The sequence below is a fragment of the Euprymna scolopes genome, chromosome 11 (genome assembly GCF_053919585.1).
Source record: "Euprymna scolopes isolate OS-2025 chromosome 11, ASM5391958v1, whole genome shotgun sequence".
In the NCBI taxonomy this organism is placed as follows: domain Eukaryota; kingdom Metazoa; phylum Mollusca; class Cephalopoda; order Sepiida; family Sepiolidae; genus Euprymna; species Euprymna scolopes.
Genome location: NC_136492.1, coordinates 39,937,302 through 39,964,261, shown reverse-complemented (window position 1 = coordinate 39,964,261; position 26,960 = coordinate 39,937,302). Strand labels below are relative to the sequence as shown.

The 26,960-nt window shown below is 37.2% G+C and overlaps 1 protein-coding gene across 2 annotated transcripts in view; it reads left to right on the top strand.

Moving 5' to 3' along the window:
- Window positions 1-26,960, top strand: part of LOC145287842 (mitochondrial enolase superfamily member 1-like) — a 400,234-nt gene that overhangs the window by 75,129 nt on the left and 298,145 nt on the right. For both annotated transcript variants that reach the window (XM_080135718.1, XM_080135717.1), the window contains exon 2: window positions 9,902-10,004. Coding sequence is in view for 1 of the 2 variants with exons in the window: in XM_080135717.1 (XP_079991843.1) it covers window positions 9,902-10,004 (103 nt within the window). In the remaining variant the exon portion in view is untranslated. The remainder of the gene's footprint in view (window positions 1-9,901; window positions 10,005-26,960) is intronic.

Sequence of the window (26,960 nt, the reverse complement as noted above, 5' to 3'; positions counted from 1 at the left end):
ACCCTCCAGAATTATATCCGCTCACATAATAACGGATTAATCGAAAACACTTCAGATAATTTCTTTGCCTTGATCAATTGTATTTCAGCCTCTGTTTTCGATTTAATAAGCGATAAAACCGACTACGATAGTGCATTAAGAACATTGGACGCCGCTTATTTAAAACCTGAAAATATTGTTTATAATAGATATCGATTGATGACGACGAAGCAACAAACAACACAAAATATAGATGCCTTCATACTACAATTGGAAATGCTTGCCAAAACATGTAACTTCGAAGCGGTTTCTGCTGAAGAAAACAAAAATCAATACATTCGGGAAGCTTTCATCGGCGGAATTTCTTCTTCGTCCATCCGACAACGACTGTTAGAAAAACCCATCCTGACTTTACAAGACACATATGCCACGGCCAGATCTCTTGAACAAGCAGAAAAGCATTCGATAAGCTACGCAAATAACTTTACTGTAGCAGCTACAAATAATCCTTCGGGCTACAATCGTATAGCTGTGACTAAAGAAAATATGCATCCAAAAGGGGTTTGTTTTTTCTGTGGAAAATCACGTCATCCTCGATATTTATGTCCTGCACGAAACGCCGAATGTAAAAAATGCAAAAAAAATGGTCATTGGGCTAAAGTGTGTAAATCTTCTATTTCTAACACTCATACTGCTGTTCTTTACGACGACTCTGACTACCCCTCACCTTCTCTATCCTGACTAGGAACTAACTCCAAAGATGTCACATTCACTCAATGCCAAATTAACGGGCACTTCGTGAACGCTATGGTGGACTCCGGCAGTGTAAAAACATTCATTAATGAAAATACTGCTAAAAAACTTAAACTCTTCACAATACCTAAAAACAAAACTATAGCTCTGGCTGCTTCCGATCAACATGCTAAAATAACTGGCGAAGCTGTCGTGGATTTAATACTGAAAGATAAAACCCATTCTGGAATAACGATTGAAATCATTGAAAACCTTTTCATTGATTTAATAATCGGAAAAGATATTTTAAAAAAATATAAAAAAGTAACACTTAAATTCGACGGTCCTAGAGACAAACTTATAATTGGAGCTATAAACACGAATAATTTTTTTCCTACCATAAACGTTCCACCCCCTCCTCTCTTTTCTAATCTTTCTCCTCATACTACTCCTATTGCGACAAAATCCCGACGTTACACTTTTGCCGCCAACAAATTCATAAAAGAAGAGACTGCTAGAATGTTGAAAGAAGGCATAATTGAACCTTCGATATCTCCGTGGCGAGCGCAGGTTCTTGTAACTTCGAATGAGAATCATAAGAAAAGAATGGTAGTCGACTACAGCGATACCATCAATAGATTCACGGAACTAGACGCTTACCCAATGCCTAATATCAATAAGATGGTAGACGACATCGCTCAATATAACATCTTCTCTACTCTCGACCTAAAATCTGCTTATCACCAAATACCTATAAATCATGCTGATCGTAAATTCACCGCGTTTGAAGTAAGTGGCAAACTTTTTCAATTTACTCGTCTTCCTTTTGGCGTCACCAATGGAGTAAGTGCTTTCCAGAGGAGCATAGACTATATTATAGAAAAAGAAAATCTAACCGATACCTTTGTGTATGTTGATAACGTAACTATATGTGGGAAAAATCAAGAAGAACACGATTACAATCTTCAAAAATTCTACAAAATTGCTAAACAATATAACATCACTTTAAATGAAAATAAAAGCATAATTTCTTCTAGTTCTATTACTCTACTCGGCTACACCATAGAAAATAATCAAATAGCTCCCGATTATCAAAGACTAAAACCATTACTCGAAATGCCACCTCCGCTGAATCTTAAATCTCAAAAAAGAATAGTTGGAATGTTTTCCTATTACTGCAAATTCATTAAAAAAAATTCTGATAAAATTTTATTACTAAATCAAAACAAAGAATTTCCACTACCTCCATCTGTATTAAAATCTTTTCAAACATTGAAAAATGATCTAAAAGACGCCACTTTAATAACGGTAGATCCAAATAAAGAATTTGAAGTAGAAACGGACGCTAGTAACTATTGCATTGCTGCAACACTAAATCAAGAAGGTCGTCCTATTGCATTTTTTTCAAGAACTCTCAATACTAACGAAATTAAGCACCATGCAGTAAAAAAAGAGGCAGCCGCTATTGTAGAAGCTCTCCGTAAGTGGCGACATTTTCTACTCGGCAGGCACTTTAAAGTCATCACAGATCAGAAGAGCATCAGCTTCATATTCGACAATAAAAGAAAATCTAAAATTAAGAATGACAAAATATGTCGTTGGCGTATAGAATTATCCCAATACAATTTCACTATAGTTTATCGACCTGGACCTGAAAATATTGCTGCTGACACATTCTCTCGCATCTCTGCTCTTACTTACAATCTACAAGATCTTCGTGATTTACATAAACAATTATGTCATCCTGGTGTTTCAAGATTAAGCCATTTTATAAGAACGAGGAACCTCCCTTTTACTTTGGATCAAATTAAGAATATTACTGACTCTTGCTCATCCTGTCAATTACTGAAACCCAAATTCGCCAATACCAATGGAGGGACTCTCATTCAAGCCATATTACCTTTTCAACGATTAAATCTTGATTTTAAAGGCCCTCTACCTACTTCTATACATGGCAACAAATATCTACTTACTCTAATTGATGAGTATTCCCGTTTTCCTTTCGCTTTTCCTTGCAGAGATATGACAAGCAAAACCATTATCCACTGTCTAAACAAACTCTTTTCAATTTTTGGTTTGCCTGACATGATACATACTGACCGTGCTTCTGATTTCTTAGCAAGAGAAATAAAGGATTTTTTACACAAAAAAGGAATTGCTACTTCTAAAACAAGTAGGTATCATCCTGAAGGTAATGGACAGATTGAAAAACTCAACGGTACCTTATGAAAGGCCATTCAAACAACATTACATTCTAATCAAATGAAACTACCTTATTGGGAAGACATACTACCGGACGCACTTCATTCAATTAGATCATTACTTTGTACTGCCACTAATATGACTTCCCATGATAGACTGTTTAAATATAGTCGTAAATCTGCTTCCGGAATTTCAATTCCTTCTTGGGTTAAACCAGGCCCAATATATATTAGAAACCACACTAAAACAAGTAAACATGACCCTCCTGTAACGCCTGCCACCCTAATAGATGTCAACCCCCACTACGCTTATGTTCAACTACCTTCTGGTACTGAAACCACTGTCAACGTTCGAGACTTAGCTCCAAACTCATCAAATGAAGAAAACTCTAATAATAATCCTACTACTTCAGAGACTTTATTTGAACCTTCTACTAATGGAAACATTGGTCATGAGGAAGACAAAAATCAATCGTCTGATCTTGAAGAAAATCAGATTTCACTAAAAAATAATACTTATTAATAATCAGCATTCCTGTCAATCTGTGCGGAGGTCGTCCCGAGTTCGACAATTCCCTAGTAAATATAAGGATTTTGTGACTAAATACTGAAAAAACTGCAGTTTGGGTTCATATGTTATTTGTAAATAAAATGATTCTTATGTGATTGTAAAAAAAAAAAAAAAAAAAAAAAATTTGTCTATAATTAATTACCCCTTACTTGAATACTTTAGGACGGGGAAAATGTTATGATTTAATTTGTTGTTAAGAGTTATCCCCCTTGGGATTGACATTCATAATAAAAGCGCCCTCTGTTTCATTTTCCCGCTCGATCCTTTCAAGAGCGTACGTGTATTTTACAGTTAATAAAACCTTTCTAAAAGGCAATTCTTTACTTACTGATACTATTCACTTCAGGTCCCATAGTTCTTTCATTCGTTTCCGATAACCTCCATATCTATATTTAGGATGGCTTCTATAGTAGCATTTCATTACGAGTCTGTTCTCTTTTGTTGTCCATTTCTTTCGTCGGTTGTTTTTCTTTTGATGGTTATCATGGTTGTGCTGTGTTTGTTCGGTATCATTTTGTTCCCTGAAATTAGAGGTTATACTTACCTCTTCAGCATCCATGTTATTTGAGTTTTTGAAACTAGAAAGTTGGCCAACATTCGCAGGATGACGATCGGGTCCCCCATGCTGGCTACCGAAGGAGCACCTGCCGATCATAACACCGAGATCTTTCTTCTGGGTCCCAAGGTTTGGATTATTTGTAATTGACATTTTTCATGATTTGGTGTTTGTGGCAACACCGAGCCCAGAATTGTTTTACCCGTGGTTCTGCTGCAGGGATAGTGTAAAATCCTGTGTATTCAAGAGGTATCGTGTACTATCACACTTACATATGGGACAAAAAAAATGTAAATAAATAAGAAGTAAAAAAATAAAATAAATAAATAAAGATTAAAAAAAAATAGATAAAATAAATAAATAACTAAGTATTCTACGAAAGTAATGCTCTGAAAGAGGCCGTTTGAAGATAGGTCTACCTTACACCATACGGTTTAGCCGCTGGAAATGTATGGGAAAAGAGGAGGAGGGCAATTTTCCTCGCCGCTTTGGTAGTATTTAATTCCCTCGTTCAAAGGCGGGAGCAAATTTCTACGTTAATATTGGTAAAAAGTCTCGTTTCTGTTATAAATTCGGACAAACATTTAACTAGATATTATTATTATTATTATTATTATTATTATTATTATTATTATTATTATTATTATTGGCTCACATGGAGCTTTCACACAAGTCAACAAACGATCTGATTGGAAACCTGTGGTATTCTCTGGAAGCTGGTGTAGAACTTGTAAATACGCAGTTTTGGTGTTCTTCATTCCCTGTAACGCTTATTGGTTATATTGTCTTGTATTATTCTCCGCATTCAAGGGTTTTCCTTAATATTTCAGTCGTTTTCATTATCGTTAGTCATTGTACTTTTGCAGTTATTCCTCTGATTCTAATTTATGACATTCTTTTTTCGAAGTTTTTCGGAATTGTTCCTAGTGCTCCTACTATTATCGGTACTATTTGGACTTTCTTCATCATCCAGATCCCTTATTATTATTATTATTATTTTTTTTTTTTTTTTTTTTTTTTTTTTACTCACTAGGAGTAGTCATACAGACGATAATCAAAGATTTCTCTTTGAGAACCACTTGTCATGTTCTTTGAAGTCTGAGTGACAACAAGTCTCCCCAGATTTCCAGTACTCTCCACCTCTTTTAATAACCGTTGCAGATGAATTTGCGTTATCGCAACAGCTGCTTATCATTGATTTCTTATTGGCAGCCAGCAACTATTGATCTAGAAATTGGTTAGCAATAAGCCTCCCCAAGCTCCCAGTCCTCTTTGCATTCATCCAGCAGAGATCTGGCTAGTGCTTTCTCTCCTCGATCTTTCCAACCTCCTCACTTATTTGATGTAACGCCAGTTTATTGTGACACCCATTCACACACACAAAAACGGGACGCAGAGGCGCGGGGGGTGGAAGTAGGTCCCCTTACATTTAAACAGTTTCAGTTTTTATGATTCCATGCAATGTTTCTTTGTGTTTTAGATCTGTAGCAGTTTCTGTATATCTGGCTTGTATCTTCTTAGATTAGTATCAGAGGGATGGCTATTCCTCTGATTCCAATTTCTCTTATTCATTTTTAAAAGTTTTTTTGTATTATTCCTAGTACTCCTACTCTTATTTCATGTATCCATGTGGTGGTGGTGGTGGTGGGTACGTATTACTAATTAAAATGTGTGTTTGCTTGTATACCTGATTTGAGCGTGAATTTGAACAACAACAAAAATATATCACAAACATCGTTAATATGTGTAAGAATGAATACAATGGACAACATTATCATAGAGAAAAATATGAAGAATAATTTATTCAAATAACTGGAATAAATTAAACCTGACAAGATTTATTTCCGTGTTACAAGCTATTTCTATCCAGCGCTGCTGAGCTGCATGTAGTGAAGTTGTTTTTGATCCTCATTCTTATTCTTTCACATTTACATGCAAAATGTTGAAAACTTATACGGAAAAAGAAATACAATTTTAAAGAATAAGAGAACTGATGCTACGCCACTGGTTATATATGATTGTTTATTTTGAATCTAAAATTTTTCACGTAAGTTTCGTTTTTCTTTCCTTCAGCAAAACTTAGCAGTCCTTCAGAATTCAGATATTTACCATTGACAATTATCGTAGTAATGCCAAAAATTTTACCTCAAAGAAACAGAAGGTGCGCTCTTTCTGCTCCTGGTACGTTGAAACCAGAAGAAGAAAAAGAAGATGCAAGGGGTATGACTTGTTTTATGGCGAAGAATGTGATAAGGCCAAGTGGCGAGATTTAATAAGCATAAAAGGAATCAAACTTGGAGGGGAAAAAACAATATTTTCATTATGTCTAATCGGTGAATATCCATCAGTTCATTTGTGTCTGTGGAAACTTGACTACCGTCCGATAAGTTGATTAGAACAAAAATTTCTAAACCTTATCGAACAACAATGCGGATTTTGTTTACGTTTGCGATCATGAATGTGTGATGTTTGCTTTTTAGTTTGTTTCATCTTGGAGTATCGTCGGGTTAGTTTGTACTGGATTTGCTTATTCACGTTTTCATTTTACTTATTCTTATTCATCCCAAAACAAGACGCAGTGCAACTTGGACTACTATTTGAGACAATGTCTACAGGAGCACTACGTAGGGAGTTGAGCAGCAAGATGTCTGTTCGCATTACATTTAAATTTCTGCATGTTAGTACAGTCAGAGAAGAGAGAAATAAGGAGGGAATTCCAAAGTCTAACAGTTTGAGAGAAGAAACTATTAGAATAGAAGGCTTTCCTGTATCTATGGACCTCAATAGTGAAAAGGATTTTGTTGCTTGTCGGATTAGTTGGGAGCATTTACATCGAGTGGGCACAAGTGCTACATGTTTATCAGAGCACATTCTATTACAGTACTTATAAAACAGACACAGGAATGCAACATTGCAGCAATGGGTCAGGGGCTGGAGCTTAGTTGATAGTGCAGGGCTAGGGTTAGACTTTTTGGGGGGGATCTTGTGTTGGATATTGGCAGGCGACCCTAAGAAGAGAAACATTCGATGAGTTACACACACACACACACACACACACACACACACACACACACACACACACACACACACACACACAGATGGATGTAAGGAATGTAGGACTTTCCACCATTGTCTATTGGAATGCATAATTTGTTTCAATCATTTGAAAAAGGATTGAAACAATAGACAGTAGGAAATATTAAACATTGCAATAGGAAAGAATGTTTATATACATAAATCGACACAAAGAGAAAGTCAGGGCAGTCGGTCAGAGAGAAGCAAGCTTGACACATTTCTTCACCACCAACATCTGACCTAACCATGCACCAACACCACGTGCTTTCAGAAATGTCAAAACACCAGTAATAGCTTATAATCAGAAGCTGATTTGTTGGTGTGACATAAAAACAATATATTTTTTATAGATCAACTGTGTTGTGTTTTACTCACTGTCAGTGTGTATATATCTTGGACCAGTAACAAAAGTAGATTTGACAATTATATAGACTGGAAAGCGCATTTTGAATAACCAGCCGTAACAAATATATATCTGACCAAGAGGGGGGAGCACTAGTGGTAGATGCACTCGCACAGATGTGGCAACAATAATCCATGTATGGGTAAATGGTGGCTTTATAAAGATATGGAATATTGTCAGGAGTGAGTAGTTTTTTAGCATGGTAAGAAAGAGAGTTCATCTTCTTTGCAGCAGTCTTGGCAATATCTTTAATGTATTTCTTCCAATTCATATTGTCTCTAAATAGTAAACCAAGTAGTTTGAACAATGAGCTCTCATGTACAGTATTATAAGTCATGATAATTGGTGGTTGAGAAGATTTCTTGTAATTGGTACAGGAAAAAACCTTACTCTTAGTAGCATTAGCTTGAGATAAATGTCTTCTTGCCTAGTGTTGAGCGTGAATTCAATGATTGCTTGTTTCAGATTAGACTTGATATTGATGTTTGCTTGTTTCGTGTTAGGCTTGAAATCATTGCTTGCTTCATGTTAGGTTTGCAAATTGCAGTTTCATGTTAGACTTTTAGTTGGTCGCTAGACTCGTATTGAGATTGTTGACAGCTTTATTTAGAGTTTGTGGGAAAATGTCTGGTCATTCAACGTGAATTCCAAAATTGTGTTATGTACAACATTCTGCAAATTTATCTTAAATATTTAAATTCTGACATTTTCAAATATTTTCATAGAACATTCTAGAAGCTTTATTTTTGGCACAAAACAAAGTGGTTGTTAAATTGTTTGTAGACATTCTGCTTCGCACATGCGCATTGTCCTTGCTTAAAAAACGTTGAAATATTAACTTCTAAAATATATCGAGGTGAAAAGTATTGAACACCGACATAGTGTAACGTTGTTCATGGATCAACATACGTTATGTGCAGTTTCAATCACTAAGGAGACAAAGAACAGAAAATGGCACTTTTTTCTTTTTCTTTATGACATTTATTTTTTCATTGGTACAGCCGTGACGTCACTCACGTGATCTAGAACATTCTCATCGTCTTTCACGAGATCTCGAACGTTACCTCATCTACTATGTAGTCATTCACTTTCTCTTTTTATAGTCCTTTTTTCCCCGACCGGTGAGGTCACTTCACGTGCATTTACATATGGGTTATGTTACAATAGTATTATAGGTATTAGTAGCAGTAGTGGAAATAGTAATACTAGTAGCATAATTTAGTGCTTGTGCGTTACTGTTATTTAAAAAATTTTTATATTTTAAAAACTGAATTTACCAAGTACTGTATCCACTATGCCACAAATCTTTGCGAGTTCGAGAGAAAGATTCCAGAGTTTGACAAGATACAACTAAAGAAGGTCAGAGGTTACATCGACCAAACCATTGTAAACTTAACATTCAGGATAAGAATAGTAGTCCGTTTATACAGGATGGAATGATAAAATTGTTGCCCAAGGAAAAACGACATGATTCCATTTCCGTTTGATGAAAACCGGATTTCTTTTTTTGTTGCAAACCATCTACTAGTTGGCCAGTTGTGTACGAATTCCAAGAGCAATAGAAGCCTTCTATTATGTCTGAAAGTGATACGATTCAACAAGCAAGATCGGAGATGCACCGTTGTACAACTAATGTTCTCTACCGATCCAAGTTATAAACAACAGGATCATTGCCATCACCCTCAAAATGCAAATCCAGATGGTTAAATGCTTGAAGGCGTGTCCAGGGTGATGAAAACGAAGTTTTTAACCATGGTTATGATCTTTGATGTGGTTTCAAGTGAGAGCCACATCATACCATCTCACATCTTCGAAGTCGGTGAAAGTCAATACCAAAGTGTACCTGTATGTGCTGAAGAGTGTGGTGCAATCAGGTGGCGTCTGTCAAACCCTGGATGTGGCAGTAGGACTCGGCGCCGGCCCATGAGACCAAAGAGACACATGGTTGGCTTCAGGAGTACTAAGACTTTGTACCCTTCTCTCAATGCCCCCCCTCATTCTCCAACTTGAACCCGCTGGACTACTACATTTGGTCATACATTGAGAATATTACCAACATGACCTCGCACAGCACCAAAGTCAGCTTGATCGCTGACATCTGCCAAGTATTCACCAAGCTCCCGCTTGTGTGTGGAAAAGGCATGCTCTCAGTTCCGGACCCATATCAAGGTGGTGATTGAGGCTGAAGGCGGCAAAATTGAATAGGTTTCAGCTCTACTACATAATAAAGTTACCTGAATTGATTTTTTCAATAAAAGTTTTAAAATAAAGCTGTAGTGTTGTTTTCTTTAGGGCAACAATTTTATCGTTTTTACCCAAATTACCTTTTCTTTCATTTTTGAACATTCAAACAATTATTTTTCAACCAAACTTTTTTTTTTCAGAACAAGCAACCAGATTATTCTTGTAGTTTTGTGGAATTAAAAACAGATAGTCAATACATTGGAAACGGTTTTACGTTTACGGTAGGACGGGGAAATGAAATCGGTAAGTAATTGAAAACTTTTTTTATTGGCACGATAGATAATCCATATATATATATTGCCCCATGTAACGCTTAGCTAACTGTTTCCTTAAAGCGGAAAAAATTAACCTTACAACACTGCGGAAAAGTTATCTTGAAAATGAAACGAATAACAGAAAAGAAACACTCACCGAACTACATACATCTACCCTGATAGTCACTATCTTATGTAGCTTACGACCACCATTTCTGGCACATTCACTCGTGATTATAAAATGCTACATAACATCTGATGAGAAAAAAGAAATCTAGGTCTCTGCAGCCGACATGTCTGTGTGCTTGTGTGTTCATTATCTACCAGAATTTCGCCGTGTAGCAGTAAAAACAGAAAGATACAATGTATTTTATTTTGTGTATTAAATGTCAGGTGAGTTTTCTCAGAAAAAGAACGTAGCAATATAGTCAGAGGGAAAAAATATTGTGACGCCATATATAGATGGTAGGTCAGCTTTCGTTTATGATGTGAATACCGGTAATCCTGAATGGTCAAAGCTCAGCCAATCACATATGCAAATTAATGGCATACATTCACCAATGAGCGACCTACAAAATTACGCTTGTCTTTTCTTCTTCTTTCCTATATTTTCTGCCATCATTTTATGAGGTCGTTTGCAAGAGTGATAATTTCTATTACGCCCCTCCCGATATTATTATCACATAAATAGCAGGGAGATGGTGATCGCCTTCGACATGTACTTGTAGAATTGGAGGCGTCACTTCCTCGTTCCCATCTTCCTCATCACTACCGTCATCGCCACCGGCACATTCCACAATTTCCTCTTTTAGTTCCGTAGGCAGCATTTCTGAGCTCATCCAAAGGGGCAGTAGAAGATCAGGATCATCCTTGAATTGTATGTTTTATTCCTCATCGTCCTCCGAGGTAGAAGAGGCACAACAGGGGCAGACATCTTTCATATGACGTGGGACACCACCAACTAACTAAGTCTGAGGACTTATTAGTTTTTTCTATTCATCCTCTGCCAAACCTTGTAGTGCACCAAGCATTTGGTGGTTTTACCTAAACACGATCTCCCACTTTATATGGTGTGTCAAGAAGTCTAACCACTGTGTAACATCTATCCCTTTTATACACTGTTTATAGCAGTAAATGCCATTAGTTGGAGCAGTTGATGGTGTTGTATCGTCCTTGGGTGTCGCATTATACCAGTACACAGCTTCTGGAATTAAACACTATGTCCTGGCTGTAATTCTTTTAATGGTGCAATGACACCTCTTATTATATTTACCTCTTAACTTATTTTTATAACTTAGGAATTGAGAGACGCAGATGGGCTGACATTGAGGACACATTCCTTAGATTAATTACATTATCGGACCATCGTCCACATGGCTCGGTCTCCCGCAGAGTATTAATTTCTTAAATCCTTTTGTTTGTCTTCTTGTAGACGTGATGGCATCACCTCCTCATATCGTTTTACATATGTTTTTCTATGGAGTTTAACGTTTGACCTCCTCCCCCCCACTTCAATCATGCCACCTGCTGTTACGAACATTTCCATCTTCCACCAGGTTATCCTGATATGCACAAATGATTCCTAATATATAACATGACCGAACACAAAATCAAATATACTGTCGGATGCTATATTGGATAATTCTTTTTAAACATGGAGTATAGGGGTATTTCTGATATGAACGTTCAGAAACTGTCCCAGTCGGTCATTGAGTATCGATATACTGTTCAATGGAGAGGAATATTTGGGGTTTGGTATATATTGTTTTACCTTTATTCTGACTGACCAGAAGTGGTGACCACCATGTAAAAAAAAAAAAAAAAAAAGACAGAACTGTGGATGAGGACATGAAAATGTTGAAGACTTGTAAATTGTCCATCAGCATCGGGTACCCGAGTGGGTTTGCTGACAATCTACTAGATCATAAGTGAGGGAGAAATCATGATAAAACCACGGCTACCGAGAGAGCAGGCCAGTGAACATGACAGCGTGACGTCATTTCCTGATCAACATGTAGGTATAGAAAGTTTCTGGTGTTGAACCACGTGACCATAAAAAATATTTTTCGTTGCCTTGGAAAAAAAAGATATCATAAAATTTAACTTGAAAATCCTATCTAAAATATAGCACGGTGTGTACACGTCACAAGCACCATTATTGTTATTATTATTATTATTATTATTATTATTATTATTATTATTATTATTATTAAAACAACAATAATAATAATAAAAATTTACTTCACGGGGAACGTGCACCCTGCGCAAAAGGGCTTTAATTTAATGTTTGCTCCCTAAAAAGTGCATTCGCAAAAGGTTTCATTGGTTTATTTAATCATGAAAACTTTTTGAAGGTACTATTTGAGGCCAAAGGAAAAAAGGGCCAAAAGCATTATTTGAATATGTATGAAAAATAAATGTAACAAAATATAATAATAAAAATAAATTAAAATGAAATGAAAATAACATAAAAACAAGTACGCAATAAAATATGAATCAAATTGAATTGAAGAAATGAAAAAAAAATTCGAAAAATAAAATAAATGCACACTCGATTACAAAAAAAATTAAAACCCGTTTGCACAGGGTCCATGTTCCCCGTGAAGTTCCAAAAAACACTGTAGATGACCTCGACTAGCGCCACACCAACTAGTTGTGAAGGGTCGGGGAGGATGGAAAGTCCGAGGTGGGAGAGTACTAACCAGATCTCCACTGGAAGTGTGCAGGTACCTTAGGGAGGCATTTTGTCACCCAAACCCCAGGAAACACCAATAGCCGATGTCAATGAGAAATCGATGGCAAACGGCTGTTGCGGTAACGTGCAATCATCTCGGTCAAGAGGTGGAGAACATTGGAAATCTGGGGAGACTTGTCACACGGTCTCCAGCGAATACCTCAGGTTACTGCCAGTGAGTGATCACTGATGATGGCCTGTGAGACAACTCCTAGTGAGTCAAATAATAATAATAATAATAATAATAATAATAATAATAATAATAATAATATGCCCTCCCTAATTCACCACTCCCTGATTTAATATTGTAAATGTTTACTATATTTTCTTAGTTTTTAACCAATGTTCACATTATAGTATGATTGTCTTTTGGTAGTTATGTGAACTTGCATTTCCGTATTCATGTATTCTGCACTGATATGAAAATGAAGACTATAGCGGAATATAGGATTCCTAACCATGTAACTGATGAAAATACGCTGCACATTTTAATGAAAAACATGGAAAAAATGAACATAGAAGAACAGAAGACCAAAATTTTAAATGTAATTTTTGTAGTAATAAATTTAATATTTAAATATTTCAACATATAATCTTGTGGGGGAAAATCCAGCTCTCCAATAAGGGGCCCTTTGGATAGGAACAAAAATAAAAATAAAAATTGTCTCAGTCATGAAGGATTTCTCCTCCACCGGCCGAGGACAGAAAAGGTGAATTTTAGCATCAGAACAGATAATACTACACTGTGATCTTGTCCCGAAAGCCAAGAATTGTTTGTGTTTTATGTTTCTTTAATTGTTTGTTCCCTAAATTCATAATTCAGTTTTATCAGTATTAGTTTGTATATTGCTTCAAAATTACGTAATTTTACATAGATAATATTTATATTTTATATTGAATAAAGTTCAATTTCATTATTAATCGAATTGGGTTCCTTTCTTTTCTTTTTTTAACATGTCTTAATGCACTTTTTAAAAATGCTGTTATATAGTATCAACAGTAACAGTTCGACAAATCTTGCAGGCATTTTTCAGTTAACAGGCCTTCTATATCTCGGTGGCCGTGACAAAACCTCTTTTCATCTTCTGTTTTGTTTAAGTGGACTAGCTATTCAACTACGCCGACGGTTAACCAATCAGTTAAGTCGGATACTATAGAGGCTACATTCTTTTTAAACACGGAGCATACGGGTATTTCTGACATAAATGTTCGGAAACTGCCCCAGACAGCCATCGCATGTCATTACACTGTTCAATGGAGAGGAATAATTGGGGTTGTGTTCAATAATTGAGGAATAATTGGGGTTGTTTTTATCTTTATTAAGCCAACCGATCCTAGCAGAGACAAAACTGAGGATGAGCACCGCACCACTCAGTGTATGTTGTTAAAAAAAGATCTAGAAGACTTTTATCTTTATCAAGCCAACCGATCATAGCAGAGACAGAACTGAGGATGAGCACCGCTCAGTATATGTTGTTAAAAAAAGATCTAGAAGACTTTTATCTTTATTAAGCCAACCGATCATAGCAGAGACAGAACTGAGGATGAGCACCGCTCAGTATATGTTGTTAGAAAAAGATCTAGAAGACTTTTATCTTTATCAAGCCAACCGATCATAGCAGAGACAGAACTGAGGATGAGCACCGCTCAGTATATGTTGTTAAAAAAAGATCTAGAAGACTTTTATCTTTATTAAGCCAACCGATCATAGCAGAGACAGAACTGAGGATGAGCACCGCTCAGTATATGTTGTTAGAAAAAGATCTAGAAGACTTTTATCTTTATCAAGCCAACCGATCATAGCAGAGACAGAACTGAGGATGAGCACCGCTCAGTATATGTTGTTAAAAAAAGATCTAGAAGACTTTTATCTTTATCAAGCCAAATGATCATAGCAGACACAGAACTGAGGATGAGCACCGCTCAGTGTATGTTGTTAAAAAAAGATCTAGAAGACTTTTATCTTTATTAAGCCAACCGATCCATGCAGAGACAGAACTGAGGATGAGCACCGCTCAGTGTATGTTGTTAAAAAAAGATCTAGAAGACTTTTATCTTTATTAAGCCAACCGATCATAGCAGAGACAGAACTGAGGATGAGCACCGCTCAGTGTATGTTGTTAAAAAAAGATCTAGAAGACTTTTATCTTTATCAAGCAAACCGATCATAGCAGAGACAGAACTGAGGATGAGCACCGCTCAGTGTATGTAGTTAAAAAAATATCTAGAAGACTTTTATCTTTATCAAGCAAACCGATCATAGCAGAGACAGAACAGAGGATGAGCACCGCTCAGTGTATGTTGCTAAAAAAAGATCTAGAAGACTTTTATCTTTATCAAGCAAACCGATCAAAGCAGAGACAGAACTGAGGATGAGCACCGCTCAGTGTATGTTGTTAAAAAAAGATCTAGAAGACTTTTATCTTTATCAAGCAAACCGATCATAGCCGAGACAGAACTGAGGATGAGCACCGCTCAGTGTATGTTGTTTAAAAAAGATCTAGAAGACTTTTATCTTTATCAAGCAAACCGATCATAGCAGAGACAGAACTGAGGATGAGCACCGCTCAGTGTATGTTGTTTAAAAAAGATCTAGAAGACTTTTATCTTTATCAAGCAAACCGATCATAGCCGAGACAGAACTGAGGATGAGCACCGCTCAGTGTATGTTGTTAAAAAAAGATCTAGAAGACTTTTATCTTTATTAAGCCAACCGATCCTAGCAGAGACAGAACTGAGGATGAGCACCGCTCAGTGTATGTTGTTAAAAAAAGATCTAGAAGACTTTTATATTTATTAAGCCAACCGATCATTGCAGAGACAGAACTGAGGATGAGCACCGCTCAATGTATGTTGTTGGAAAAGGATCTAGAAGACTTTTATCTTTATCAAGCCAACCGATCATAGCAGAGACAGAACTTAGGATGAGCACCGCTCAGTGCATGTTGTTAAAAAAAGATCTAGAAGACTTTTATCTTTATTAAGCCAACCGATCATAGCAGAGACGGAACTGAGGATGAGCGCCGTTCAGTGTATGTTGTTAAAAAAAAGATCTAGAAGACTTTTATCTTTATTAAGCCAACCGATCATAGCAGAGACAGGACTGAGCATGAGCACTGCTCAGTGTATGTTGTTAAAAAAAGATCTAGAAGACTTTTATCTTTATCAAGCCAACCGATCATAGCAGAGACAGGACTGAGCATGAGCACTGCTCAGTATATGTTGTTAAAAAAAGATCTAGAAGACTTTTATCTTTATTAAGCCAACCGATCATAGCAGAGACAGGACTGAGCATGAGCACTGCTCAGTGTATGTTGTTAAAAAAAGATCTAGAAGACTTTTATCTTTATTAAGCCAACCGATCATAGCAGAGACAGGACTGAGCATGAGCACTGCTCAGTATATGTTGTTAAAAAAAAGATCTAGAAGACTTTTATCTTTATTAAGCCAACCGATCATAGCAGAGACAGGACTGAGCATGAGCACTGCTCAGTATATGTTGTTAAAAAAAGATCTAGAAGACTTTTATCTTTATTAAACCAACCGATCATAGCAGAGACAGGACTGAGCATGAGCACTGCTCAGTATATGTTGTTAAAAAAAGATCTAGAAGACTTTTATCTTTATTAAGCCAACCGATCATAGCAGAGACAGGACTGAGCATGAGCACTGCTCAGTATATGTTGTTAGAAAAAGATCTAGAAGACTTTTATCTTAATTAAGCCAACCGATCATAGCAGAGACAGGACTGAGCATGAGCACTGCTCAGTGTATGTTGTTAAAAAAAGATCTAGAAGACTTTTATCTTTATTAAGCCAACCGATCATAGCAGAGACAGGACTGAGCATGAGCACTGCTCAGTATATGTTGTTAAAAAAAGATCTAGAAGACTTTTATCTTTATTAAGCCAACCGATCATAGCAGAGACAGGACTGAGCATGAGCACTGCTCAGTATATGTTGTTAAAAAAAGATCTAGAAGACTTTTATCTTTATTAAGCCAACCGATCATAGCAGAGACGGAACTGAGGATGAGCGCCGTTCAGTGTATGTTGTTAAAAAAAGATCTAGAAGACTTTTATCTTTATTAAGCCAACCGATCATAGCAGAGACGGAACTGAGGATGAGCGCCGTTCAGTGTATGTTGTTAAAAAAAGATCTAGAAGACTTTTATCTTTATTAAGCCAACCGATCATAGCAGAGACGGAACTGAGGATGAGCACCGCTCAGTGTATGTTGTTCAAAAAAGATCTAGAAGACTTTTATCTTTATTAAGCCAACCGATCATAGCAGAGACAGGACTGAGCATGAGCACTGCTCAGTATATGTTGTTCAAAAAAGATCTAGAAGACTTTTATCTTTATTAAGCCAACCGATCATAGCAGAGACAGGACTGAGCATGAGCACTGCTCAGTATATGTTGTTCAAAAAAGATCTAGAAGACTTTTATCTTTATTAAGCCAACCGATCATAGCAGAGACAGGACTGAGCATGAGCACTGCTCAGTATATGTTGTTAAAAAAAGATCTAGAAGACTTTTATCTTTATTAAGCCAACCGATCATAGCAGAGACAGGACTGAGCATGAGCACTGCTCAGTATATGTTGTTAAAAAAAGATCTAGAAGACTTTTATCTTTATTAAGCCAACCGATCATAGCAGAGACAGGACTGAGCATGAGCACTGCTCAGTATATGTTGTTAGAAAAAGATCTAGAAGACTTTTATCTTAATTAAGCCAACCGATCATAGCAGAGACAGGACTGAGCATGAGCACTGCTCAGTGTATGTTGTTAAAAAAAGATCTAGAAGACTTTTATCTTTATTAAGCCAACCGATCATAGCAGAGACAGGACTGAGCATGAGCACTGCTCAGTATATGTTGTTCAAAAAAGATCTAGAAGACTTTTATCTTTATTAAGCCAACCGATCATAGCAGAGACAGGACTGAGCATGAGCACTGCTCAGTATATGTTGTTAAAAAAAGATCTAGAAGACTTTTATCTTTATTAAGCCAACCGATCATAGCAGAGACAGGACTGAGCATGAGCACTGCTCAGTATATGTTGTTCAAAAAAGATCTAGAAGACTTTTATCTTTATTAAGCCAACCGATCATAGCAGAGACAGGACTGAGCATGAGCACTGCTCAGTATATGTTGTTCAAAAAAGATCTAGAAGACTTTTATCTTTATTAAGCCAACCGATCATAGCAGAGACAGGACTGAGCATGAGCACTGCTCAGTATATGTTGTTAAAAAAAGATCTAGAAGACTTTTATCTTTATTAAGCCAACCGATCATAGCAGAGACAGGACTGAGCATGAGCACTGCTCAGTATATGTTGTTAAAAAAAGATCTAGAAGACTTTTATCTTTATTAAGCCAACCGATCATAGCAGAGACAGGACTGAGCATGAGCACTGCTCAGTATATGTTGTTCAAAAAAGATCTAGAAGACTTTTATCTTTATTAAGCCAACCGATCATAGCAGAGACAGGACTGAGCATGAGCACTGCTCAGTATATGTTGTTAAAAAAAGATCTAGAAGACTTTTATCTTTATTAAGCCAACCGATCATAGCAGAGACAGGACTGAGCATGAGCACTGCTCAGTATATGTTGTTAAAAAAAGATCTAGAAGACTTTTATCTTTATTAAGCCAACCGATCATAGCAGAGACAGGACTGAGCATGAGCACTGCTCAGTATATGTTGTTAAAAAAAGATCTAGAAGACTTTTATCTTTATTAAGCCAACCGATCATAGCAGAGACAGGACTGAGCATGAGCACTGCTCAGTATATGTTGTTAAAAAAAGATCTAGAAGACTTTTATCTTTATTAAGCCAACCGATCATAGCAGAGACAGGACTGAGCATGAGCACTGCTCAGTATATGTTGTTAAAAAAAGATCTAGAAGACTTTTATCTTTATTAAGCCAACCGATCATAGCAGAGACAGGACTGAGCATGAGCACTGCTCAGTATATGTTGTTAAAAAAAGATCTAGAAGACTTTTATCTTTATTAAGCCAACCGATCATAGCAGAGACAGGACTGAGCATGAGCACTGCTCAGTATATGTTGTTAAAAAAAGATCTAGAAGACTTTTATCTTTATTAAACCAACCGATCATAGCAGAGACAGGACTGAGCATGAGCACTGCTCAGTATATGTTGTTAAAAAAAGATCTAGAAGACTTTTATCTTTATTAAGCCAACCGATCATAGCAGAGACAGGACTGAGCATGAGCACTGCTCAGTATATGTTGTTAAAAAAAGATCTAGAAGACTTTTATCTTTATTAAGCCAACCGATCATAGCAGAGACAGGACTGAGCATGAGCACTGCTCAGTATATGTTGTTAAAAAAAGATCTAGAAGACTTTTATCTTTATTAAGCCAACCGATCATAGCAGAGACAGGACTGAGCATGAGCACTGCTCAGTATATGTTGTTAAAAAAAGATCTAGAAGACTTTTATCTTTATTAAACCAACCGATCATAGCAGAGACAGGACTGAGCATGAGCACTGCTCAGTATATGTTGTTAAAAAAAGATCTAGAAGACTTTTATCTTTATTAAGCCAACCGATCATAGCAGAGACGGAACTGAGGATGAGCGCCGTTCAGTGTATGTTGTTAAAAAAAGATCTAGAAGACTTTTATCTTTATTAAGCCAACCGATCATAGCAGAGACAGGACTGAGCATGAGCACTGCTCAGTATATGTTGTTAAAAAAAGATCTAGAAGACTTTTATCTTTATTAAGCCAACCGATCATAGCAGAGACAGGACTGAGCATGAGCACTGCTCAGTATATGTTGTTAAAAAAAGATCTAGAAGACTTTTATCTTTATTAAGCCAACCGATCATAGCAGAGACAGGACTGAGCATGAGCACTGCTCAGTATATGTTGTTAAAAAAAGATCTAGAAGACTTTTATCTTTATTAAGCCAACCGATCATAGCAGAGACAGGACTGAGCATGAGCACTGCTCAGTATATGTTGTTAAAAAAAGATCTAGAAGACTTTTATCTTTATTAAGCCAACCGATCATAGCAGAGACAGGACTGAGCATGAGCACTGCTCAGTATATGTTGTTAAAAAAAGATCTAGAAGACTTTTATCTTTATTAAACCAACCGATCATAGCAGAGACAGGACTGAGCATGAGCACTGCTCAGTATATGTTGTTAAAAAAAGATCTAGAAGACTTTTATCTTTATTAAGCCAACCGATCATAGCAGAGACAGGACTGAGCATGAGCACTGCTCAGTATATGTTGTTAAAAAAAGATCTAGAAGACTTTTATCTTTATTAAACCAACCGATCATAGCAGAGACAGGACTGAGGATGAGCGCCGTTCAGTGCATGTTGTTAAAAAAAGATCTAGAAGACTTTTATCTTTATTAAGCCAACCGATCATAGCAGAGACGGAACTGAGGATGAGCGCCGTTCAGTGCATGTTGTTAAAAAAAGATCTAGAAGACTTTTATCTTTATTAAGCCAACCGATCATAGCAGAGACGGAACTGAGGATGAGCGCCGTTCAGTGCATGTTGTTAAAAAAAGATCTAGAAGACTTTTATCTTTATTAAGCCAACCGATCATAGCAGAGACAGGACTGAGCATGAGCACTGCTCAGTATATGTTGTTAAAAAAAGATCTAGAAGACTTTTATCTTTATTAAGCCAACCGATCATAGCAGAGACGGAACTGAGGATGAGCGCCGTTCAGTGTATGTTGTTAAAAAAAGATCTAGAAGACTTTTATCTTTATTAAGCCAACCGATCATAGCAGAGACGGAACTGAGGATGAGCGCCGTTCAGTGTATGTTGTTAAAAAAAGATCTAGAAGACTTTTATCTTTATTAAGCCAACCGATCATAGCAGAGACGGAACTGAGGATGAGCGCCGTTCAGTGTATGTTGTTAAAAAAAGATCTAGAAGACTTTTATCTTTATTAAGCCAACCGATCATAGCAGAGACGGAACTGAGGATGAGCGCCGTTCAGTGCATGTTGTTAAAAAAAGATCTAGAAGACTTTTATCTTTATTAAGCCAACCGATCATAGCAGAGACAGGACTGAGCATGAGCACTGCTCAGTATATGTTGTTAAAAAAAGATCTAGAAGACTTTTATCTTTATTAAGCCAACCGATCATAGCAGAGACGGAACTGAGGATGAGCGCCGTTCAGTGTATGTTGTTAAAAAAAGATCTAGAAGACTTTTATCTTTATTAAGCCAACCGATCATAGCAGAGACGGAACTGAGGATGAGCGCCGTTCAGTGTATGTTGTTAAAAAAAGATCTAGAAGACTTTTATCTTTATTAAGCCAACCGATCATAGCAGAGACGGAACTGAGGATGAGCGCCGTTCAGTGTATGTTGTTAAAAAAAGATCTAGAAGACTTTTATCTTTATTAAGCCAACCGATCATAGCAGAGACGGAACTGAGGATGAGCGCCGTTCAGTGCATGTTGTTAAAAAAAGATCTAGAAGACTTTTATCTTTATTAAGCCAACCGATCATAGCAGAGACAGGACTGAGCATGAGCACTGCTCAGTATATGTTGTTAAAAAAAGATCTAGAAGACTTTTATCTTTATTAAGCCAACCGATCATAGCAGAGACGGAACTGAGGATGAGCGCCGTTCAGTGTATGTTGTTAAAAAAAGATCTAGAAGACTTTTATCTTTATTAAGCCAACCGATCATAGCAGAGACGGAACTGAGGATGAGCGCCGTTCAGTGTATGTTGTTAAAAAAAGATCTAGAAGACTTTTATCTTTATTAAGCCAACCGATCATAGCAGAGACGGAACTGAGGATGAGCGCCGTTCAGTGTATGTTGTTAAAAAAAGATCTAGAAGACTTTTATCTTTATTAAGCCAACCGATCATAGCAGAGACGGAACTGAGGATGAGCGCCGTTCAGTGCATGTTGTTAAAAAAAGATCTAGAAGACTTTTATCTTTATTAAGCCAACCGATCATAGCAGAGACAGGACTGAGCATGAGCACTGCTCAGTATATGTTGTTAAAAAAAGATCTAGAAGACTTTTATCTTTATTAAGCCAACCGATCATAGCAGAGACGGAACTGAGGATGAGCGCCGTTCAGTGTATGTTGTTAAAAAAAGATCTAGAAGACTTTTATCTTTATTAAGCCAACCGATCATAGCAGAGACGGAACTGAGGATGAGCGCCGTTCAGTGTATGTTGTTAAAAAAAGATCTAGAAGACTTTTATCTTTATTAAGCCAACCGATCATAGCAGAGACGGAACTGAGGATGAGCGCCGTTCAGTGTATGTTGTTAAAAAAAGATCTAGAAGACTTTTATCTTTATTAAGCCAACCGATCATAGCAGAGACGGAACTGAGGATGAGCGCCGTTCAGTGCATGTTGTTAAAAAAAGATCTAGAAGACTTTTATCTTTATTAAGCCAACCGATCATAGCAGAGACAGGACTGAGCATGAGCACTGCTCAGTATATGTTGTTAAAAAAAGATCTAGAAGACTTTTATCTTTATTAAGCCAACCGATCATAGCAGAGACGGAACTGAGGATGAGCGCCGTTCAGTGTATGTTGTTAAAAAAAGATCTAGAAGACTTTTATCTTTATTAAGCCAACCGATCATAGCAGAGACGGAACTGAGGATGAGCGCCGTTCAGTGTATGTTGTTAAAAAAAGATCTAGAAGACTTTTATCTTTATTAAGCCAACCGATCATAGCAGAGACGGAACTGAGGATGAGCGCCGTTCAGTGTATGTTGTTAAAAAAAGATCTAGAAGACTTTTATCTTTATTAAGCCAACCGATCATAGCAGAGACGGAACTGAGGATGAGCGCCGTTCAGTGCATGTTGTTAAAAAAAGATCTAGAAGACTTTTATCTTTATTAAGCCAACCGATCATAGCAGAGACAGGACTGAGCATGAGCACTGCTCAGTATATGTTGTTAAAAAAAGATCTAGAAGACTTTTATCTTTATTAAGCCAACCGATCATAGCAGAGACGGAACTGAGGATGAGCGCCGTTCAGTGTATGTTGTTAAAAAAAGATCTAGAAGACTTTTATCTTTATTAAGCCAACCGATCATAGCAGAGACGGAACTGAGGATGAGCGCCGTTCAGTGTATGTTGTTAAAAAAAGATCTAGAAGACTTTTATCTTTATTAAGCCAACCGATCATAGCAGAGACGGAACTGAGGATGAGCGCCGTTCAGTGTATGTTGTTAAAAAAAGATCTAGAAGACTTTTATCTTTATTAAGCCAACCGATCATAGCAGAGACGGAACTGAGGATGAGCGCCGTTCAGTGCATGTTGTTAAAAAAAGATCTAGAAGACTTTTATCTTTATTAAGCCAACCGATCATAGCAGAGACAGGACTGAGCATGAGCACTGCTCAGTATATGTTGTTAAAAAAAGATCTAGAAGACTTTTATCTTTATTAAGCCAACCGATCATAGCAGAGACGGAACTGAGGATGAGCGCCGTTCAGTGCATGTTGTTAAAAAAAGATCTAGAAGACTTTTATCTTTATTAAGCCAACCGATCATAGCAGAGACAGGACTGAGCATGAGCACTGCTCAGTATATGTTGTTAAAAAAAGATCTAGAAGACTTTTATCTTTATTAAGCCAACCGATCATAGCAGAGACAGGACTGAGCATGAGCACTGCTCAGTATATGTTGTTAAAAAAAGATCTAGAAGACTTTTATCTTTATTAAGCCAACCGATCATAGCAGAGACAGGACTGAGCATGAGCACTGCTCAGTATATGTTGTTAAAAAAAGATCTAGAAGACTTTTATCTTTATTAAGCCAACCGATCATAGCAGAGACGGAACTGAGGATGAGCGCCGTTCAGTGTATGTTGTTAAAAAAAGATCTAGAAGACTTTTATCTTTATTAAGCCAACCGATCATAGCAGAGACGGAACTGAGGATGAGCGCCGTTCAGTGCATGTTGTTAAAAAAAGATCTAGAAGACTTTTATCTTTATTAAGCCAACCGATCATAGCAGAGACGGAACTGAGGATGAGCGCCGTTCAGTGCATGTTGTTAAAAAAAGATCTAGAAGACTTTTATCTTTATTAAGCCAACCGATCATAGCAGAGACGGAACTGAGGATGAGCGCCGTTCAGTGCATGTTGTTAAAAAAAGATCTAGAAGACTTTTATCTTTATTAAGCCAACCGATCATAGCAGAGACGGAACTGAGGATGAGCGCCGTTCAGTGCATGTTGTTAAAAAAAGATCTAGAAGACTTTTATCTTTATTAAGCCAACCGATCATAGCAGAGACAGGACTGAGCATGAGCACTGCTCAGTATATGTTGTTAAAAAAAGATCTAGAAGACTTTTATCTTTATTAAGCCAACCGATCATAGCAGAGACGGAACTGAGGATGAGCGCCGTTCAGTGTATGTTGTTAAAAAAAGATCTAGAAGACTTTTATCTTTATTAAGCCAACCGATCATAGCAGAGACGGAACTGAGGATGAGCGCCGTTCAGTGTATGTTGTTAAAAAAAGATCTAGAAGACTTTTATCTTTATTAAGCCAACCGATCATAGCAGAGACGGAACTGAGGATGAGCGCCGTTCAGTGCATGTTGTTAAAAAAAGATCTAGAAGACTTTTATCTTTATTAAGCCAACCGATCATAGCAGAGACAGGACTGAGCATGAGCACTGCTCAGTATATGTTGTTAAAAAAAGATCTAGAAGACTTTTATCTTTATTAAGCCAACCGATCATAGCAGAGACAGGACTGAGCATGAGCACTGCTCAGTATATGTTGTTAAAAAAAGATCTAGAAGACTTTTATCTTTATTAAGCCAACCGATCATAGCAGAGACGGAACTGAGGATGAGCGCCGTTCAGTGTATGTTGTTAAAAAAAGATCTAGAAGACTTTTATCTTTATTAAGCCAACCGATCATAGCAGAGACGGAACTGAGGATGAGCGCCGTTCAGTGCATGTTGTTAAAAAAAGATCTAGAAGACTTTTATCTTTATTAAGCCAACCGATCATAGCAGAGACAGGACTGAGCATGAGCACTGCTCAGTATATGTTGTTAAAAAAAGATCTAGAAGACTTTTATCTTTATTAAGCCAACCGATCATAGCAGAGACGGAACTGAGGATGAGCGCCGTTCAGTGTATGTTGTTAAAAAAAGATCTAGAAGACTTTTATCTTTATTAAGCCAACCGATCATAGCAGAGACGGAACTGAGGATGAGCGCCGTTCAGTGCATGTTGTTAAAAAAAGATCTAGAAGACTTTTATCTTTATTAAGCCAACCGATCATAGCAGAGACAGGACTGAGCATGAGCACTGCTCAGTATATGTTGTTAAAAAAAGATCTAGAAGACTTTTATCTTTATTAAGCCAACCGATCATAGCAGAGACAGGACTGAGCATGAGCACTGCTCAGTATATGTTGTTAAAAAAAGATCTAGAAGACTTTTATCTTTATTAAGCCAACCGATCATAGCAGAGACGGAACTGAGGATGAGCGCCGTTCAGTGTATGTTGTTAAAAAAAGATCTAGAAGACTTTTATCTTTATTAAGCCAACCGATCATAGCAGAGACGGAACTGAGGATGAGCGCCGTTCAGTGCATGTTGTTAAAAAAAGATCTAGAAGACTTTTATCTTTATTAAGCCAACCGATCATAGCAGAGACAGGACTGAGCATGAGCACTGCTCAGTATATGTTGTTAAAAAAAGATCTAGAAGACTTTTATCTTTATTAAGCCAACCGATCATAGCAGAGACGGAACTGAGGATGAGCGCCGTTCAGTGTATGTTGTTAAAAAAAGATCTAGAAGACTTTTATCTTTATTAAGCCAACCGATCATAGCAGAGACGGAACTGAGGATGAGCGCCGTTCAGTGCATGTTGTTAAAAAAAGATCTAGAAGACTTTTATCTTTATTAAGCCAACCGATCATAGCAGAGACGGAACTGAGGATGAGCGCCGTTCAGTGTATGTTGTTAAAAAAAGATCTAGAAGACTTTTATCTTTATTAAGCCAACCGATCATAGCAGAGACGGAACTGAGGATGAGCGCCGTTCAGTGCATGTTGTTAAAAAAAGATCTAGAAGACTTTTATCTTTATTAAGCCAACCGATCATAGCAGAGACAGGACTGAGCATGAGCACTGCTCAGTATATGTTGTTAAAAAAAGATCTAGAAGACTTTTATCTTTATTAAGCCAACCGATCATAGCAGAGACGGAACTGAGGATGAGCGCCGTTCAGTGTATGTTGTTAAAAAAAGATCTAGAAGACTTTTATCTTTATTAAGCCAACCGATCATAGCAGAGACGGAACTGAGGATGAGCGCCGTTCAGTGTATGTTGTTAAAAAAAGATCTAGAAGACTTTTATCTTTATTAAGCCAACCGATCATAGCAGAGACGGAACTGAGGATGAGCGCCGTTCAGTGCATGTTGTTAAAAAAAGATCTAGAAGACTTTTATCTTTATTAAGCCAACCGATCATAGCAGAGACGGAACTGAGGATGAGCGCCGTTCAGTGTATGTTGTTAAAAAAAGATCTAGAAGACTTTTATCTTAATTAAGCCAACCGATCATAGCAGAGACAGGACTGAGCATGAGCACTGCTCAGTGTATGTTGTTAAAAAAAGATCTAGAAGACTTTTATCTTTATTAAGCCAACCGATCATAGCAGAGACGGAACTGAGGATGAGCGCCGTTCAGTGTATGTTGTTAAAAAAAGATCTAGAAGACTTTTATCTTTATTAAGCCAACCGATCATAGCAGAGACAGGACTGAGCATGAGCACTGCTCAGTGTATGTTGTTAAAAAAAGATCTAGAAGACTTTTATCTTTATTAAGCCAACCGATCATAGCAGAGACAGGACTGAGCATGAGCACTGCTCAGTGTATGTTGTTAAAAAAGATCTAGAAGACTTTTATCTTTATTAAGCCAACCGATCATAGCAGAGACAGGACTGAGCATGAGCACTGCTCAGTATATGTTGTTAAAAAAAGATCTAGAAGACTTTTATCTTTATTAAGCCAACCGATCATAGCAGAGACAGGACTGAGCATGAGCACTGCTCAGTATATGTTGTTAAAAAAAGATCTAGAAGACTTTTATCTTTATTAAGCCAACCGATCATAGCAGAGACAGGACTGAGCATGAGCACTGCTCAGTATATGTTGTTAAAAAAAGATCTAGAAGACTTTTATCTTTATTAAGC